General features: G+C 37.8%; 1 protein-coding gene across 1 annotated transcript in view; it reads right to left on the reverse strand.

Annotated features, from left to right (window-relative positions):
* The window catches only part of LOC105051906 (uncharacterized), a 31,402-nt gene extending 19,097 nt beyond the window's left edge, over positions 1 to 12,305 (reverse strand). The window contains exons 1-4 of the mRNA XM_073243723.1: positions 12,057 to 12,305; positions 5,742 to 10,018; positions 3,977 to 4,100; positions 852 to 937 (exon numbers count right to left, since the gene is read on the reverse strand). Coding sequence (XP_073099824.1) covers positions 852 to 937; positions 3,977 to 4,100; positions 5,742 to 9,821 — 4,290 coding nt within the window. The 5' untranslated portion in view covers positions 9,822 to 10,018; positions 12,057 to 12,305. The remainder of the gene's footprint in view (positions 1 to 851; positions 938 to 3,976; positions 4,101 to 5,741; positions 10,019 to 12,056) is intronic.
* Between the last annotated feature and the right edge of the window lie 7,003 nt (positions 12,306 to 19,308).

Genomic DNA, 19,308 nt, shown 5'->3' on the forward strand with positions numbered 1-19,308 from the left:
TCGCACTATCACCACTTTTAGTTATGAATAATTGTATGTCCTTTTTGTTTAAGCAGGTCATGTACAATATGCTTTTATTGTATGGGATGTGACTGTTTCCTATGTTACTCCATTTTAGAATTCATCCTCCTATACCAGCTAGTGCCCACCTTGCTTTTCCATTTACTCCTGCACTTTAAGTTCTTCTGCAAGATTGTACAGTCATTCACACTATTTCCTACTCAACTACCCAGATCTTTAAGGCCACCTCTAGCTTCTAGAGATGACACAACATATACCTATATGCTCAACGAAGATCCAAACTGTCTTCTTCCCTAGTTATAATCTACTTCTTGCTCATTTGGTTGATCTAGTTATTTCTTAGATCTAAACAATTTCTACATGGAATGCTCATTCAGCATGCCTGATTGCAGCATCTGCATGCAAGTCGATCTGAGCAAATATTTATGCATGGCTATGCCCAATGCATTTGAAACAATGTTCTTCCAAGTTTATTTTATTTTTCCTTCTGAAACATTGTATGATTGAAACATCCTTGTTTCTAAGACCAAAAATTTATCAGCATTCCAACAGTGGACCATCATATATCACTCCCATGTTCAATTTGGCATGATGAAATGATTACCGTATTACCTCGATTTGAGTTAATATATTTATAATTAATCATGACTCAGTTATATATAAAATGAAACATGCATGTATCTATATTCTGAGAATTATAGTCTAGTTTTAGTAATGCTCTCCATCATAATTCTTTTTCTTGTCTACAAAATTCAGATCTTTTTTTTTTTTTTTTTGATTATCTATCATGATTCAGAAAGCAAAAGATTCAAATATTAACTGAAACATACCTGTTGGCAACTTTGTCGACAAAACCAAGCATCAGATTCCACTTCCCCTTTATATGTAATCATTTCCTTTATGCATTTGGTATGATCTGCAATGATAGTACTAAATTATTGAAATCATGATGAAAAATGTAATGTTAAAAGGAATCTAATCTGTTATACCATGGAGTCACTAAAAAAATCTACCAATATTTGCAAGAAAATATTTTAGTAAGGTTCATCATCTTAGTATCAGACTCCATACTGGTACCATGTTGATATAGTGCCGGTACATCCAGTATGCAAGTTGGTTCAGTGTACCGAGTCTCATCATGCCTCCCATACCGAGCATCGGTTCAATACCGGTATGGTATGGTACACGCCATATAGGGTAGTACATACTGGTATAGCAAACCTTACTTTTTGGTATAGCATTATAAGTAATTGATAGGCTTGGTTATCAACAAAGTCTTACAAGTCTAAAGGATAGCCAGGATTTCCGTCTTGCTGAGGATCAACAGAAGATAAGTTTCAAGTGACTGTTCTCCCTAACCCAGTAAAAAATTCTGACTGCTAAAAGAAAAATTGCTATCTTCAATGTATCACAACAAAGTCATATTCAACTACATTAAATAAACAATCATGAATAAATAAAAGGTACCACATCCAAATAAAACACACCTTTGATGAAGAGATAAATCAATCTCAAAGAGATCCTATCTACATAACCTCTCCCGGATAATCTTTAACCACTTTGCTACTTCAAGTGACGTACCAAAATGTGTATAGAAATGCTGGAACATAATTAATAAATGCTATCTATAAGATTAGGAATCCAGAAGACCTCGTAGAACCTAGTGGCCTCATTTTAAATCCTTATATCCCAAATCTTCATGTCTCATCATGTTAGGTGCAAAGCCCTACATTTATATCATGATGCAAGCCCAGTCCCCTCGCTTTAACAAACATGAAGAACCTGGAACCAGCAAGTCCTGCTCAATCTATTTATACTTCATAGCCCTTACAAAATTTGTCAACTTATTACATGGCCGTATCCTCACCATAACATGTTTTCAATTTTTATTTTGTGCTTCGTTTAAGATTTTACAAACTTAATCTTGCCAAGACTCTTCTTTTTGATGAAATCTTGCCGAGACTCCACAACCATATCATATTGCATTCTCATATTTTTTTGGATCTAATATGAGAGCATGCCACTAGTAATTTCAATAAAATCAGGGCGAAACCAAGCAAAGATGGAGACCCAAAAAGCCAAACCCACTAAACATAGTTTTTGAGAATCATCAGAACATTGAAGCCACAAAGGCATCCTTAAAAATATAGAGAAAATTGAGTTAAAAATACTATAACATCATAGAGAGGTGCAAATAAGTTGAGTTGCTCGTGAACTACTCAAGCTTGACTCAAGTCCAAGCTCGAATCAACTCGGTTATTATCGAGCTCGACTAACTCGAATAGTTTTTCAAGCCGAGCTTGAGTGCAGAATACTCAACTTCAAAGCTCATGAGCCTATTCGAATTTATATATATATATATAGGGAGAGATTTGGGTAAGATCGACCAAATTTGGGCTCAGATCCGGTCAGATCAAAATTAAATAATGGAGGTCCTACATCGATGATCCAAGCTATTAGATGTGATTTGCTACCTCAAAACTGCTTGTATATAAAAAATCATATGATTTGAAGACCCCTAGTCTATACATCAAGTGATCAAAAAATACATCTAATTCAATTTTATTTCAACTATCCAACTTTTGACTACTTGATGCATAGGCTAGGGATCTCCAAATCATATGATTTTTTATGTGTAAATAGTTTTGAGGTAGTAAATCATATTCAACGGCTTGGATCATTGATGTAAAACCTCTATTATAGAGTTTGACCTGACCGGATCTGAGTCCAAATCCGATCAATCTGATTTTAGTCTGACTCTCTCTCTATATATTAATACATATATTATTAATAAGCTAAGGCTCAATTTCGAGTTTGAACTCGAGCTCGAGTATGGCTCGATTGATATTCGAGTCGGATCGACTCGATCCTGAGTTTTATCTATTTTTCATCAAGCCGAGCTCGAGCTTGGGATACTAAGACTAAGGCTCAGCCGATCTTGAGCCGAATTTTGAGCCTGAATATTTTGAGTGGAGTCGAGCTTGAGTTTTCAGCTACTTGACTCGACTTGGCTCAATTGCACCCCTACATCATACTCTCCTTGCTGGAGAAATCTAAGTATCTAACCATATTACTAGCACCAGAAAGAATTACTGCCCAGTCAAAGTTACCCTTCTCAAAGGTTTCATTTATCTTAACCCTTTACCTGATATAAAGCTTTACACGCAATCTCAATCCTAGACTAAAACCAACTTATCTTCCAAGACAGTATAAATCTGATTCTGTTATCGTGACCCTAAAACAGAGTCCATGTAAATATCCCATAAAGAATAATTCCCTTCTAAACTTCCAAATGCTCACGAGTTTTACCTCCAAATCACCCAAATGAACTGTTGATCCACTTGCAGGTCTCATGAGCAAAATTCATCATAAGATGGGCCCTGCATGAGTCATAAATGTCTCAGGCGACAACATATGTGTCCTCCCTCCTCACATTATTGTTTCATTCTTGCCATAAGCACTGCTTGCATCACATGCCATGTGATTCCTACAGAAACACCTACATGCTTGTCTGGGTGAGCTATCAAACAAAGAAGGAAACCAATTAAGGAGAAGGTGAGTTGTCAGAAATGTTGCATAAAATTGTATAGACAAGCCAACAAAGAAGGCACTTCAAACATGGAAGATGCTATACTTAAAAGGATTTCATGCCTGTTATACTTTTTGTTGGTAAATATTCAGGAGTGCTACCTGAATAAGGAGAGATGAATTGTAGCAATTAGTGTGAGTTGATACACTAATAACTGCCACCATATTATATCTGGAGTCAAATCAGCAAAACCACTTCTTACTTCATATTGCTTATATTACAACAAATTTTGGATAAGGTCATGTCTTTACCGAAGGAAAGATGGACACATCTACTAAAAAATCCAGAATATAATTAGTTTAAAAATTAATAGTATAGTTCATACTCAATAAAAGAATTACTAGACCAAAGGTTAAAGCATTTTACATCTACATTCACATAGTGAGCATTCTAAAGCAGCCACGGTGTTTGAGTTCTCCATAGCATTCACCACATCCCCGCATATCTCACAACTGCAGTTAGGGCAATACCAGCTGCCTTCTGGAAGCTCCTGAAGTAAGACATAAAGAGATATAATAATAAATCAATCACACCTAAAACATGGAGAATTCAAACAGATCAAATTTCATACAATGGAGTCTAAGGAGCCCCTGCAATATAACGCATACTTAGCCTAATATATTAAGCTATCACCAATAATATGTAAAAGTAAAACAAAAACCATGTAATAGAATAAGTCATAAAGTGAAACACAGGTACATGCAGAATTGAACTAGGAGGTTTGATGTGGAGAGCTGCAATAATAGATGATTGTGGGTGGATAGCATACCTCAAGTTTTTGTAGAGAGAGAGAGAGAGAGAGAGCTGTCTTGGGTGCTTCCCAGTTACCACTATTCTTTTTAATTTATTAGAGGTAACCAGCCTCATGGCATGAAAGAACTTCTTCCACTGCCTCATGGGGTTTGCATTATGTTTAGTTTGGACGAAAATATTGCTTGAGTGGTGGATATCATCAGGTGATATAAATGGCAAAAGGGGTAGCAAATTAGACATTTATGCAATCTGATGGATAAGAACAAAACAAATTAACTGACTCAATTGCCATAAGGGAAGCAAGCACCTAAAGCTTGTTCTGCAACATAATGCTTTGCACTAGAGGTACATGATTGATGCTCGGAAACAGGATTAAGGGTGGCTAGGAGCTGAAATCTAAGAAAGTCTGTTTACTGACATGGGTCTTTTTTTTTCATAAAACACATTTCAATGGGTCTTGGAAGAGCATGTTTCAAAACTTCAGCCATATCTGGAGTTGTCACGATAAAAATTAACAATCAATATTCAAGCAAGATGTCACCTCAGGTAACTTCTCTGGCCCCATTATGAAGTTCCAGACAAATACATAAATAAATAATGGTTTAGAAATCAACTAGAGTATGAACTAAAGATATTCAAGAATAGATTAAAGCAGATTGGTCTGCATATAGGCCTGCTGCTAACTGATAACATATGATGATGGTTGCTTCTCTCTCAACAAATAAAATGAATAATAGAGGCAAATCAAGGATAACATTGACAGGGATGACATTCATACCAATCATGAATGTGCAACAGGAACAACATAGGCATGTCTCTCTTCACTAGTTTGTCAATGAAATATTACCAAAAAAGTCATCCACTACAACATTCAATTCATTAAATAGTTCTCGATATCAAGTTAGTGTGCTCATTCACTTCATTTGATGATTCAACATTGCCTCTTGTTCCTGTGATAATGCATTAACTTATCATTCTGACAGAATTATTTAATCATGATCCTCAAATCTACAGGTTGTGTAGTCCCACATTCAATGGTTTTGAAATCAACATAGAGGACATGAGGTTGAAACTACGAGAATGATATTACAGACACATGGTATGCCTGCTGGTGCTGGCACAGCAGGTCTGAGATGTTGTACCATGTGTCAGCATGGTATGGTAACGAACGGCATACCAGTACTGATACAATATGGTATAGCCAGTATACACTAGTACTTTAAACCATGCTTTTAACAGAACTGAATGATGGAAAGTGGAGACATACATTAACTGCTAGTCAATAATGGCTTTCTAATCAGCATTAAAAACAGTTACAAATAAAATATTTTACTATGAAATAAATTTAATCAAATGCACATACTGGCATACAACAAACCTGTGAGGGCAAGCATGCTTGATGATAGGTAGAGGGGCAATTATCACAGCATATTAGTTCACCACCATCACCACAAAGCACACAACTATCATCGCTTTCATCCAGCTCCACAGCTTCCATTGTTTGCATATTATCTTTCCTAGACTTGTACTCAATAGACCAAGCTTGCAGCTGACAAAGGGTGTATGGCTTACCAGAGCCCATGAAAAGATTCAAGGAGGGTCTTCGTAGCTTGAAACCTGAATGAAACTTAAAGTCAGATACAGAGAGGATCTTGCCGCAGCATTTACAGAGAATTCCATCCCTAGTAACTCGCCCATCCTTTACCACTGTATTGTTCTTTGGATTCCGATATTGGATGACATTTTTTATCGATATGACACCCATCTCAATCAACCTGCAAAACACTGTTCTTGCTCCTAAGAATAATCGCTTCCCGTCAGCAAAGTGTTTTCCACCTTTTCCAGCAGTTTGTGGAAGTAATTTATGACCACCCTTTCGACTTTTGAACTTTCTCAAAGCATTTGACTTCAACAACCTGGCTTTGGAAGCAGAATTCCTACTGCTAGACCTGTAATATTTATTTATGATAATAGCCATCAGAAGATCATCATCATCATCAACTTGGGAAACCCTCCATCTCTTATGCCCATTTTCCCTACGGACTTCAGATTTCTTTGCCTTGATAACACCTTGGTTGTCCCCAACATCTGTAGACTCACCATTAGCAAAACGTAAATCTTCATCAGACTTCTCCTCACCAAAATGTTCTGAAGGAAGCTTGTTATTATCTAACATATTCATCAATTCTACACTTTCACCATATGTAGAATGGGATAACATGATAGAGGTGGACATCTCGGAGCTTGCCTCTACTGCATTATCCTTGCAAGTTGTTGATTGAACACCAGCTATCTTATTATCTGTTTTTACTTTTGACAAAATGCCTCCAGATTCATCCTCCAAAGACATCATTGGATCGAACTTTTTGTCTTTGTTATTTTGCCTGCCTGCCTTGATTTCCGATTTTGGGGGCTTTTTATATATCTTTTTTGCTGAACCATCTTCAAGTACCGCAGGTGTATGCCCTACCCCAATTTTTGAAGTATCACCACACTGCTTTTCAAGGCAGTCTGAGTTCTTTAAGCATTCAGAAGTTGATTCCAATCTCAATACAGAATTCTCTATCTGGTTAACTGGAAACAGATGATTCTGGACCTTACCATCAATATCAAGACCAAGCAACTCTATGCAATTTCTATTAGTTGGCTTTGCTCCAACATTAATGTCAGTTACTTTGACTGCTTCAACTTCTGAAATCTTCTTAGACTTGTTGCCCGCCATTTCAATTGAAACAGATGCAGAAGTTTGCCTCATTTGAGAGTCTGAAGTTCCTGAGCTTCTGGCATTATCCTCCTTGTGAAACTCAGAATCCTTTACACAGATTGTTTGAACTACTTTTTCAGCTAAGCTGGGGCTTTGTTTGGGGGCTGGATTGAGTTCCACACACTGTATTGGAATGTTCACATTTTGTGCAGTACTTCCATCTAAGCCAAAACGAAAATGTCCTCCAGTGAGGCTCAATTGATAGACTGAAGATTGCATTTGCTGCTGCATATTAATTCTTTCCATGGCCTCAGGCATGCTTACACAAGTAAACAGCTGTTGCCTACACCTATCATCCATACTAAAACATGGAGTTCCCTCTTGGGGATAAAGATATAAGACTTGTTGCTCTGGCATCGGATGTTGAGAAGCCCGGTTTACTATGAATAAGTTCCCAGAGTCTCCAGAGGACTTCTTGGCTTTTTGGGTCAGTAAGCTCCAGGAGTCTTCAGAGGAATTCTTGTTTTGTGTCACTCCATGTAACTTCTTTTCCTGAACTGATGTGCATACTTTCTCACAAATGGTTGGACAATCCAAAGCACCTCCATTCCTGTCACTTTCTTCCCAACTAAAACGTTTTCTGACACTGCCACCAAGAAAAACAGAAGACCCCAATTTCTCTTGTTGATCAACTTTTTTCACAAAACTATCCCACGTATCCTCATGAGCAAGTTCCACTTTCGTACAGACCCCATCCCTTCCTTGATATGCACTCTTCTCTCTATGTTTAACAACTGGCATCTGCTTGTCAATTGTTGTTTCCCCACAAGGTTGATTCCCCACAAGCAACTTCCCGACATGACTCAAAGATAAGCCACCTTCTTCAGCTGAAGAATCAACAGATTTATTCAAACAAGCATCTTCCGCTGATCTAGGAGAATGAGGTGCCTGTGTTTTTGATTCCGCTGAGTTGATTTTTTTGCATAAAAGAATATTTTCTGCAAAACTTATGGGAACAGATATGCATGATTTTCTCTGACTTGACTTACGGTTACTGCATAATTGATTTGTTTTATTATGAATACTTGCAGCCTCAGAACTAATGCCATGAAAACCCTTAGAATCATGAAACCCCTTGCCTATGTGCTTGGTGATGGTTCTAAGGCTTCTGTTTTGTACATCTGCACCACAACAAGGTTTATGCTTGGCTCGACGATATTTATGCTTGTTTCTCAAAACATGACAACTTTGTGTAACAGATACTTGTTGAATGCATAAACCTTCTTGCACCTTGGACTTGTCAGCAGGCATGGGATTTGGCAGAAGACTCCTTTTTGATCTGCACAATAAATGTGAATCGGGTTTCCCAAGGTTATCTTGAACTCTGCCTACACCCTTTTCTGCCAAGATCATATGTGCATTCCCTGTAAGCATAACTGTTGCACTATTCACAGCTTTCAATGCATTTCCCTCCCGCAGGGCACGGATCTTTTTGTCAATGCATATGACAGCCATGAATGGATCAAGTATCTTCCACCTGTCTAGAAGCGACAAAACCTTTCCTGGTTGCTGAATACCCTTTTCAATTTGTCCCAGAGTATCTGCCAAGTCAAACCAAAATTCATTGATAGTGACCCACTGTCTTCCATTTTCATCCTCTTCCAAGGCCCATGTGCCAGCAGATAAGACCTTACCACATGATACCCAAGCTTTTGGAAGTGAATATAAACATGGTCCTTCTTCAGGTAATTTGTAAATGAAATCTACTTTTGTCCCATCTTTCCTCTTGCGTACTTCAATTTCCCAGCCAGCTTCCATCAGAAGATGATGTGCATGTGAACGAAGACGGCTGGGAAGATCCCTCATGAAAGCCACCTTCTTTGCAGCACTGACCATCTCTGAATTTAGAATGTTGGATTCTTCAGCTTGTTGGTTAATGCATAACCGTGCTAGAGGCCTTTTACCAAGAACAACATGTTTGCCTGACTCCAAAATCTTCAAAGTACAGCTCTGTTGAGAACCAGTGGTATTATCAGATTTAGCTTTTGCAAAAACCTTATCATTTCCTGTTTTGCTTTTACATTTTGGATCACCATTAATATCAAAACCATTCAAATTACCCTGCACATCAATCATATGGTAGCTAGAAATGAACCCCTGACCAAAAGATTCAACTATACGGCATGGTACTTGTTGACAAACATCAGAAGAATTTGAAAGAAATATGCTTGGGATAACATTCGATGTACCCAGGTGCATCGATACGTTACAGGTGTCATCCAACTTCTGTCCTGTGCCTTTATCCTTATAGCTCAAGTTCTCAACAGGCGATAGCTTCAGCCGCTTCACATTCGTCTTCTGAGCATCAGATCCGGCCCAGGAAGAAGATCTGTCCACAAAATACCCTGATCCGCCTATTTCCCTGAGACTCGTCTTAGTGTGCTTTAAAGTTTCTCTGGATGAACGTTTTGTGGAAGATACATTTGCCGGGACTGAGCTTTCACAGTTGTAATTGCCTAGTGTTATCAACTTGCTGCCTTCATCTAGTTGAAATTTCATGGTCCCAAAAACATCACAACTATTCCTACCATTACTAATACAATTTTCAAAGAAAACCTTTGAATATATCATTTCTTCCTCCCAGAAGCTCTCAAATCCATCTTTGGCCAACTCCATGATTTCTCTCCCAAACAAATTTTCCACTGTCTCCTCCAACATGGATCCCAGTGACATGCTCTGATTTTGGGCGACCATTGTCTCAGAACTGTTTATACCAACACTAAAATTTTTGCACACTTTGACAGAAAAACTATAAATCTGCAGTGTGATAACCTGAACTTCTTGAAGATAGCCAACGGGATCCACAAATTAACACTTGAAAGGCAATTTCCAGACTAGAGCTACATTTTCTGACCAAGTAGAGACTAAAAAAGGAGCCCCAGTTCTCGGCCCTGTGGATTCAACAAAAACCATTTTTGATAATTGCTTTTCTTCTCCTTCTACACATACTCCCGAAAACAGAAACCTAAAATTTTCAGTTCAAACGCATGTAACATGTGCAGGAAAACAGCAACCAGAATCCTTCAACTTATCACCCTAGCTCTATACAGCTAAAGAAAACCTGAATATAAAAGCCCTAAGTTATAATAAGTGCATCTTCGATATAACATAAAATTGTCAAAAAAGTTAAGTTCAGGTTCCTCTTTAAAAAAAGAAATCTGAACCTTTTTTTACAGGAAAAGGTCAACCCAAACAACTTCCCTCACATGATTCCCACATGCAACATGATAACCTCTTTTTACAGGAAAAGATCGACCCATCACTCAAACAACCACATTAACACTCAAAAATCCAACTTCTGAAAACTGGACATCTCCCTTCACATTAGCAACAAATCAACCATAAAATCCTACAATGCATGCAATAAACCATATTCTCAAACAAAAAAATGAGACAAGTATGTTATCAACAAAGCATAATTACTAATAAACAAGAAGCAACATGTTTTTTTTTTAACAAATGAGGTAACTATACAGACATACAAACAAACCGAAATTTCACTCATAATCACAAAATACACAAAATGTCCACACACACCCACACACACACACTGAGAGAGAAAGAGATTTCTACCTGTCACCATACGGTCCATACCTCTACGGATACACACATAAAGAAAACCCTGACCCTAAGTTCTAACACAGCCATCCCCAAAGAGCACAAAAGGCGAGTTCCAAACCTAAAAACAAACTTCCCTACACGGTCCCTGAATGCAACATCGGCAACCTTTTATAGAGAAAGATCAAACTGTCTCTCAAGCAACAACATAAACACCAGAAAATCCAACTTCTAAAACCTGACAACCCACCTTCAATTTAATATACAATCCACCAAAAAATACCTGCTAAGCATGCAAGGTAACAAATTTCTCAAAACAATTGTTATCAATAAAACTAAACTTTTTTGGGTACAAAGAGAATTTACCGTTTGAGAAAAAAACATTATTCACAATTATTCCTACTAAAAAGAAACGCATACAAACTAAAGCTTCCTATCATACACTCAAATACACAAAAACCAGAAACTTCCGTATCTCATTCCACTGTGACACTCAAAGAAAACACTGATCTTTTGAAACCTAAATTATAACACATCCATCCCCATAGAGTACAAAAAGATAAGTTTCAACCTTCAGATCTAAACAACTTCTCTCACAATTTTTCCAAACGCAACACTTACGATTTTTTATGTGAAAAAGATCAAACGATCACTTGTACAACAACAGTAATACCAAAGAATCCAGCTTGTAAAACGTGACATCCTAGTGCCTTCAAATTAAAGAAAATCCATGAAACATTATTAAAAAAAGCATGCGGAAACCATTTTTTCCAGACGAAAATAGCACATGAACATTTTCAACAAAACAATTCAGAAACAAAAAACATCATGTTTTTAAAAAATAAACCTACTACAAAGAAATGCGAACAAACCCAGAACAAATTTCCAGCCATACCCAAAATACGTACAGATGATGTGCCAAATAAACAGTGGCAAAGAACCAGAAATTTCATTTCTTATGGAGAGAGAGCGCATCAGAGCTTTCCATCCATCACCCGAACTCCTCAAAGAAAAAGAAAGCCTTCATCTTTAAATCCTTAAATTCTAATACACCCAACCCGAAGAACAACGAGATAAATTGCAACGCTGGCGCCTTTTTATAAGGCAAAGATCAAACCCATTACCCAAACAACCACATTATCAGCCAAGAACCCAACTTTCCAAAGCCTGACCAAAAATCTACCAAGAAAACCTATGAAGCATACAAGAAACCAAAATCTTGCAAACAAGAACGACACTAGGCAAAGAGAAACCCCTCAAACACGCAAGAACTCCATATCAGAGACCAAAAAAACCAAGCTTTCGATCAAGATACAGGCAAAAATCCAAATGCGAGAAGATAACAGACACCAGAGGACCCAAAGAACTCACCTAAGGGCGATCAAGATTATGGTCGCGGCCTCCAGAGCCGCGGCTTCTTCCCCTCGCCGGAAGCAGCGGACGCCACTCCACCGTCCTCGTCGCCCCTCGGAACTCAATCAAGGACTCACTCCCAGATGCTACTAAATCGGAGAGCACGTCGGTTACTCTGGGGCTCCAATGGGGAACCTGGGAGTTCGGGCGAGGGCTAAAAAGGCCGAGCCTTCACCATCTCCAAGAGCGCTCTCTCTCCACTCTCGCTCTTTTCTTGGGTTTTTTATAACCATGCACGCATCGCACGCTCTTGGGTGGAAGCAGGGTTTTCCATTTTGGGACATCTGGAAAGCCTTTTTGTTTTTATATTGGAAAGATATGGAAAAGCTCGCCGGCTGCCGCGCGTAGAGGAAAGTAACAAAGCTTTAAGTTACTAAATTTTATTTTAATAGAGTCATGTGTATTATAATATAATAATATATTAATTTTTTTTTCCCCAAGTAAGGTGTAACCAATCATAGATATTTAGTTGCCACATGTCTTAGACTATATTTGGCTATCATTGCTTCATAACTGGATGCCATTGCACTTAATGTTTAGAATGTATTCAGGTGGTTCTATACTTTATAATGATAAAATTCAATATGGAAATTGGCAAGTTATGGATTATATTTCTCCGATGCAAGATCACTCTTTTATCTTTTCCAAATTTGGAAAAGTTGAGTTTTCTTGTACACCCATGGATGGGTTGGTGCCTGTGACTAGATAAGTTGAAGGGGTTGGCGAGAGATGCCTAAAATGCAGCTTATCTTAGTTTGATGTACTTATGGCAAATATGATTTGCATACTTTCTTATAAAATTAAAAATAAAATAAATTTTATAATTTTCCGTGTGAAATTATTAGTTATGAACTTTTAGCATGGGATAATAATACTACCATCAAAGTTGAAACTTACTGATTAAATATTATAAATTAAGGGTTCTTTCCCTCTAAGATGCTGCTAGGTGATTATATTAGTCTACTCTAATTTGTAGTATTCAATTTTAAGACAATCCAAACAACATCTAGCCACGTACTATTGTCCAATATTCATTACAAAATAGTAGGTGTGCATCTCAAGTAGTTTAACGTATATGGTAGGTAGTTTTTTAAAAATATTTAACAAAATAAATACTTTCATAACGAAAAAATTATCATCTGCATGCACTAATGTGGCTATGCACGTAGTCAATCAGAGTCTCTGATTTCTATGATGATGCACAAAGATGGGTGCTTTATGAATGGTGCCCACAAAAGCTAGCAGTTATTATTGATTGCATGCACAACTACGTCAGCTGTTATTGGTTGCATGTACAATCATGTGTTACACGTGACAATAATTTTTTCTTGGAGTGTCAAAATTACTCGTCCCATTGGCACAGCTTTCCAAATAGATTTTTTGTAGACCCGTATCCCACTCGATAAGATTTTAAACCCATCTATTTTGTAATGGCAAGCATGCAGGTAATAGTCGCATGATGTTTATGTGGAAACTTATGCAGTTAACTAAATGTTTAGACTCTAGTATATTTTTATTATATTCTACTCAAGTAGGAGGACAAATTTGGATGATTGGAGTTCATGGGAAGTGCCTTCTCCTTCATAAGAACTGTACTTGGAAACATGCTCTTTTTCTTTCCATCTTTAATTGTCCATCTCTTCCCTTGGCTCCAATCTAGTCTCCATCAATATCCCGATAAACTATTATTGACTTAATTGTTGAGCAACTAATTAATCTCGAAAGCTTAAATTCACAAAAAATAATCTACATATCAATCTTAGTACCCCTCTTCATATGGAGCTTAAGTCATTAGGGTGAAGATAACAGATAACCATGAATAATTAAATAAATAATTGAACTAGAAGAATTCAACCTCATGACTTTTAACAAAACTAAGCTCTGATACCACGTCAAGTACCCAAGTCATCCTAAAGTTTAAGTTAATGGGAGAAAGACCAACAATGCATATCAGGCTTAATACTACTTCATCCTTCAAATGTGCCCCATCTCACTGATGCTTGTTATATTATTTCCAGGCTTCACTAGCACCAATCTCTCCCATTGTCATTAATGAGATATAATATGACCAAGATTGGTTTAGAACCCATATTGCACTATCTCTAATTCACTTATGCCCAATGCATGGATCCTTTTTAATTCTCAATACTTTATTCATGGTCATCATCATCTTCTTCTCAAAGTGAGGTAAAGGATGAGTGTGAAGAAGAGGAGAGACTGGAGAGTAGCTCATGGGAGGTGAGACCTATATGATAGGAGTTGGCCTCCCCTCTAGACCTTTGAAAAATGGTAGGGATGCTTTCTCTTCGAAAAAGAAACATGATAGGGATGGATTAAAACCTTTCAACATATCTTTGATTACTAGCTGTCCATTATAATTAATGGTCGATATGTCAATCAAAAGTTCATGTACCAAATTGTTGGAGTACCATTACAAAACCCTTTGATACAATAAATAGCTTCTTCATGTACCACCTATTGTTTCTTTTATAACTTTCGGGACTTCCTTAATAAAATTTAGTCATTTAAAAAAAAAAAAAAAACACGAGTAAAAAGAAACTTGCAAGTAATTAACCACAGAATAAGCAATAACTATCTCCAACACTTAAAACTCTTCCAACCATGAAGCAGACAAGAAGTAATATTGGAATATTGGAACCATGAAGAAGCAACCATGAATAACATTTGTCAACCAACACTCCACCAAATTTATGTTTAAAACAGTGTAAAGTTGAAAAGAGCTAATGCAAACTGATAGAACATCTTCTATAACTCAAATTATGCGAAACTTTTATAATGAGGATGCACACACATAAAATGGTGAAAAAAAAAGTCTAGGTGAGATTCCCTTTTCATTTACTTTTAACCACTCAGTGAATGCAGGATAAGGCTTTAATTTGCTATAGATAATAAATTTCCTCCACTTACCATGGCTCTAGATCATTGCTCAGTTCAACAGGAGATGTGGGAGTCGATGATTAGCCAAGTGCAAGAGAGCAATGGACCAGTTCCTAACCATCGAATTTTAAATGAATTGAGCGAGCGGTGATTTCTAGCAGGTGATCAATGGTAGTACCCTATAGCACACATAATGATCCAAACTCCTAACAGCTCAATGTATCTAAGATGCACATCGGTCGAGCAAACCAATGGGTTCAGTGCTTCTAACTGAAGCTGTGCCAAGATGATTCAGCTTCGTAGTGAGCTTTTGCCACCAATGTTGGGTTCATGCAACCCAACCTAATTGGACCCAAGCCATGCATGTTCCTCAGTCGGTCTTTTAGGGTTTACTGTTTTTATTGAGAGACATTGTGGGGGGTAGTGGTTGAAACTGTAAAAGCCCAGTCTTGGTCCAGTTACGAGTTCCTGGATCTGGTTGAGCAACGATAACGGCTCATTATCCAAATATGGGCCCTATGAGGCCCATGTATTCAGCGAACCAAAGACCCAGAAGAAGACCTTGGCAATTTTTTGTCCCCTTCTGTGTGCAATGGAAGGGACCTTGGGTACGAGAGCAGTGATGTGTTCAGGATCCAGGGAGAGGCTAAGATGGGACCAAACAATGGGATGTCTGCTAAGATGCAAATTTGAGGAGATTTTTGGGACTAAAATTTTAGGAATTTTTATGCATGGCAAATGAAGACTAAATAAAGGGTTAGAAGCAGTATGCCGCATTTGAGTTGCTAGAATCTCTTGTATGGATGGAATAGATTTACGATTTTTGGTGCAATACAATCTTGGATCTCCTAAAGGGCAAATCGTTAGGGTTGAGGTGCCAAACAGCTAATAATTAGTGGTGAAGAGAGATCTAAATTTGATCTAGCTTTCATCCTCATCTTGTTTGGAGTTCCATCTATTCTAATTTTTGAATAAAAAAATTGATGATGATCAAATGAAGGTAATTGTCAAGACTTTATGACCAAATTATCGTGATATGAATGGAGTATATTATATAGTTTGTATGACCTACTAATGCTAGTTGCTTGACATTGAATAAAAGAATCTTTTTTTAGTGGTGTGGATCTAGTGCCACTAATGATCCCATAGGAGGGCCAATGTTCTGGTGAATTCAAAATTTCGATCTTATTAATTGAGCGTCAGCAACTTAAATAGATACCTTTAACCCTACTCATGAACACTTAATTTGGTACCTTAAGTAGTTACAACACTATGTCTCATCGAGATAGCAGCCCTTGAGTTGGTATAGCTATGGCATGCATCTGATTAATCATGTTCCAACTCGAATTGAGTCGAGTGAATCAGAATAGAAATGATTTCGATGAGATCAGAGTGTTAGATCTGGCTTATAAGGTTCCTCAACTTCCACATTGGACATTTTAAGGCTAACATGCCAAATGAGTTGTAGGTATGTTTGCCCGAGGGACAGAACAAGGACATGTACTAACTAAACGGTAACCCAGTTAATTCATGTGTTTCCGCGCACTAAAAATCACCTTTATCCTAAAATCATGTTGGAAGTTCTTGCAAGCTTAGGCCATGGACCCCATTAGGAATATAAAACAAGGGGGCAAGCTTGAGTCTCTCACAAGGGACTAGAAATTCAATGATTGGAAGCAGACAATAACTTATTAATGAAGTCACCTAGGCCAAGTTATGGACTCTATGGTACACCACCAAGCAAAATATTCAAGAATGCTTCAATAAATAATAGCCTTAATGATCAATCCTATATAGGAAAAGAAGTTTCATATGAATGCCGTAACAAATAGTGCTGAAGTTATTCAAGAAACTTGAAGACCATGATCTTATTAATGAGCATACTATAACATGTACCATTTTCAATCCTTGTTTTCCTTCAAAGAAGTCACACATCCAGCAGAATTGCAAGGACTCATCTTCCAAGATATCATGTAAGACCTATACATCTCCAACTCAAAGGTACCCAGAAGACCACAAAAGCTGCCTTTTTTTTTTTTTTTTTTTGATCCATCCCTTAAATTTATTAGGAATACTTTAGTTGGTGGATGTCTCTCAGACCACCATGAGGCCTGGACTGTGGGAAGTTAGTCCAGATTCGCAAGTTGGGCCGGGAATGACGGTTACCAGTACACATGCAGTGCTTTGAAAAAATAAAGCGAAAACCATGGGCAAGCAGTGGTTGGTGGTGGCCATATATTTATGGGAACCATAGCAATGGGATTGGTTGGTGAGGTATGGAGAGTTTGGTTGGAGAGCTTTTATGGTTGGTTTGCCAAAATGGCTGTCCTTTGTTAGGGCCGTGCCAGTACTAGTTAGTTTAAGAAAAATAAAAGAGTTGGTGGAAGCCTTCTAGAACTCACATGACTACACCATTAGAAAAAAAAATTATAACCCATGAACATCAAATCTAGGTATATAATTTGGCATTTGGTAGCCTGTCAACATTGGGATCCAATTGGTTCTCGTGCACCATGAAGGTAATATTTTCTATTTCAGTGGGGGATTACCAGCTACCTCTGTTTTTGCCATGCTGTATAGCTGCAATGTTTATTGGTTCATAGGTTGTTTCATCTGCCTTTGGTTGAGTGTGGCTAAACTATCAGCATCTACACAAATTATAAGTTCTTTGGGTGCACTGAGAGTGAACATGATTGAGGGCAGCATAAGTGGCCAACTACTCTCCAATGCACCAAATTTTGTACATGGCATGATAGAACATTCCACTTAGTAGATATTATAGATAAGGTTAACAACTTGCATATTGCTTATTTATAATAACTATGAAGGCTGTATACCATTTCAACCAATAAATTAGTCTAGTCACTGCTTGGTTCACCAGTCATGCCCTGTACTTCATGAACTTGAGTGCTTGAAGAAGCAAATTATATTTTCAAGATTTACTTTGAACTAGCTTGTGTTGTACATAGTGGCCTAGTCTTTGCATTTAAAAGTTAAAATTATGAACACAAACAAAAGAAATGAAATGTGTATTAGAAATGAGTCTAGGAACTAGCGACCTTATTTACAAGGACACTGCATAGTTTGATGTTATTTTTTAATTTTATTTCTCCATTGATTTCTTTAATTCATGATAAATCATCAAAAAATAATTTTTCATCACATCATGCGATCTTCTCTATTTTTTTTTTAATATTTCTGAAATTTTTCATATTTTATGATATTAATATCTAGCATGTGCAATATATGCATATGAGAAGGTAAATAAATAATTAAATACATCGCCTCTACAAAAAAAATCTGGAAGAGAAGGATTCAGAACTTAAAGAGGGAGAGACGTTTCTTGTGTGACAAATCTTATTTTTCACAACAAATATTAATCTTCTATAAACAATAGCCTTGGTGAAGGTGAAGGCTATGTGCATATTGTCTTAATCTTCTATTCATTTATTTCTTTAATTTATTGTTCAAAATGATACACTAACAAAGAATTGAATGACATGGTTCATGGACACCTTCATCCACAACCAAGACGTATCTCAGTTTCACCAATTTCATCATCCTTGAGGTCGCCATAAATATCCACCAACTTAACCACTGACCAGCCATAATTCTCCAACCTAGATGATTAGGTAATACCAAAAACCCATCAACCCCACCCTCTCTAGAAGCACCCCAACTCCCAAGCTTTATTCTACTAAAGACACTGTACGTTTTCTACCCCAAAAAAAAAAAAAAAAAAAGACACTGTACGTTGAGCCAAGGCCATGAGGGGATGACGGGTAGGTAGCCTTCCGTCTCCATTTTTTTTTCTCTCGGTAGTCCCACAGCCCACCAACATGAAGAGAGAGAGGGAGTCGAGTGAGCTCTGATACAGTGAGTAGTGAGACATTCGGCGCTCTCTCTCTCTCTCTTTTGAGCCCACGAAAGCAATAAATGCCCCACTTGACCCCAGAATAAAGCTGCCCCTCTTTGTCAACTTGTAGGGCCTTTAGTCCCTTCCCCTCCCCCTGGTCCACAGCCACACCCATAGATATGGGTCAATGGCCATGGTTCTTCTCCACATGCACCACCTTTTCCTCCTTCCATGAGGGGTGGTCACGGGCCACTTGCTTGACCCGGTCAGCAGGGCACCGAGATAGAGGGAGGCCGGGATGATAGGTTGGTGAGAGTGGTACTCGGTGCAGATGGGCATTTATTGAATCAAGTACACACTCCTGCCCCTTAGAGTTAGCTTGTGAAGCTCCAAAACCGATTGTTCTTTTCCTCCTCGCCTTCCACCTCTTCCACCCTTTTTAAGGGGTTGGACTTG

Source organism: Elaeis guineensis, chromosome 9, assembly GCF_000442705.2.
Source record: "Elaeis guineensis isolate ETL-2024a chromosome 9, EG11, whole genome shotgun sequence".
In the NCBI taxonomy this organism is placed as follows: domain Eukaryota; kingdom Viridiplantae; phylum Streptophyta; class Magnoliopsida; order Arecales; family Arecaceae; genus Elaeis; species Elaeis guineensis.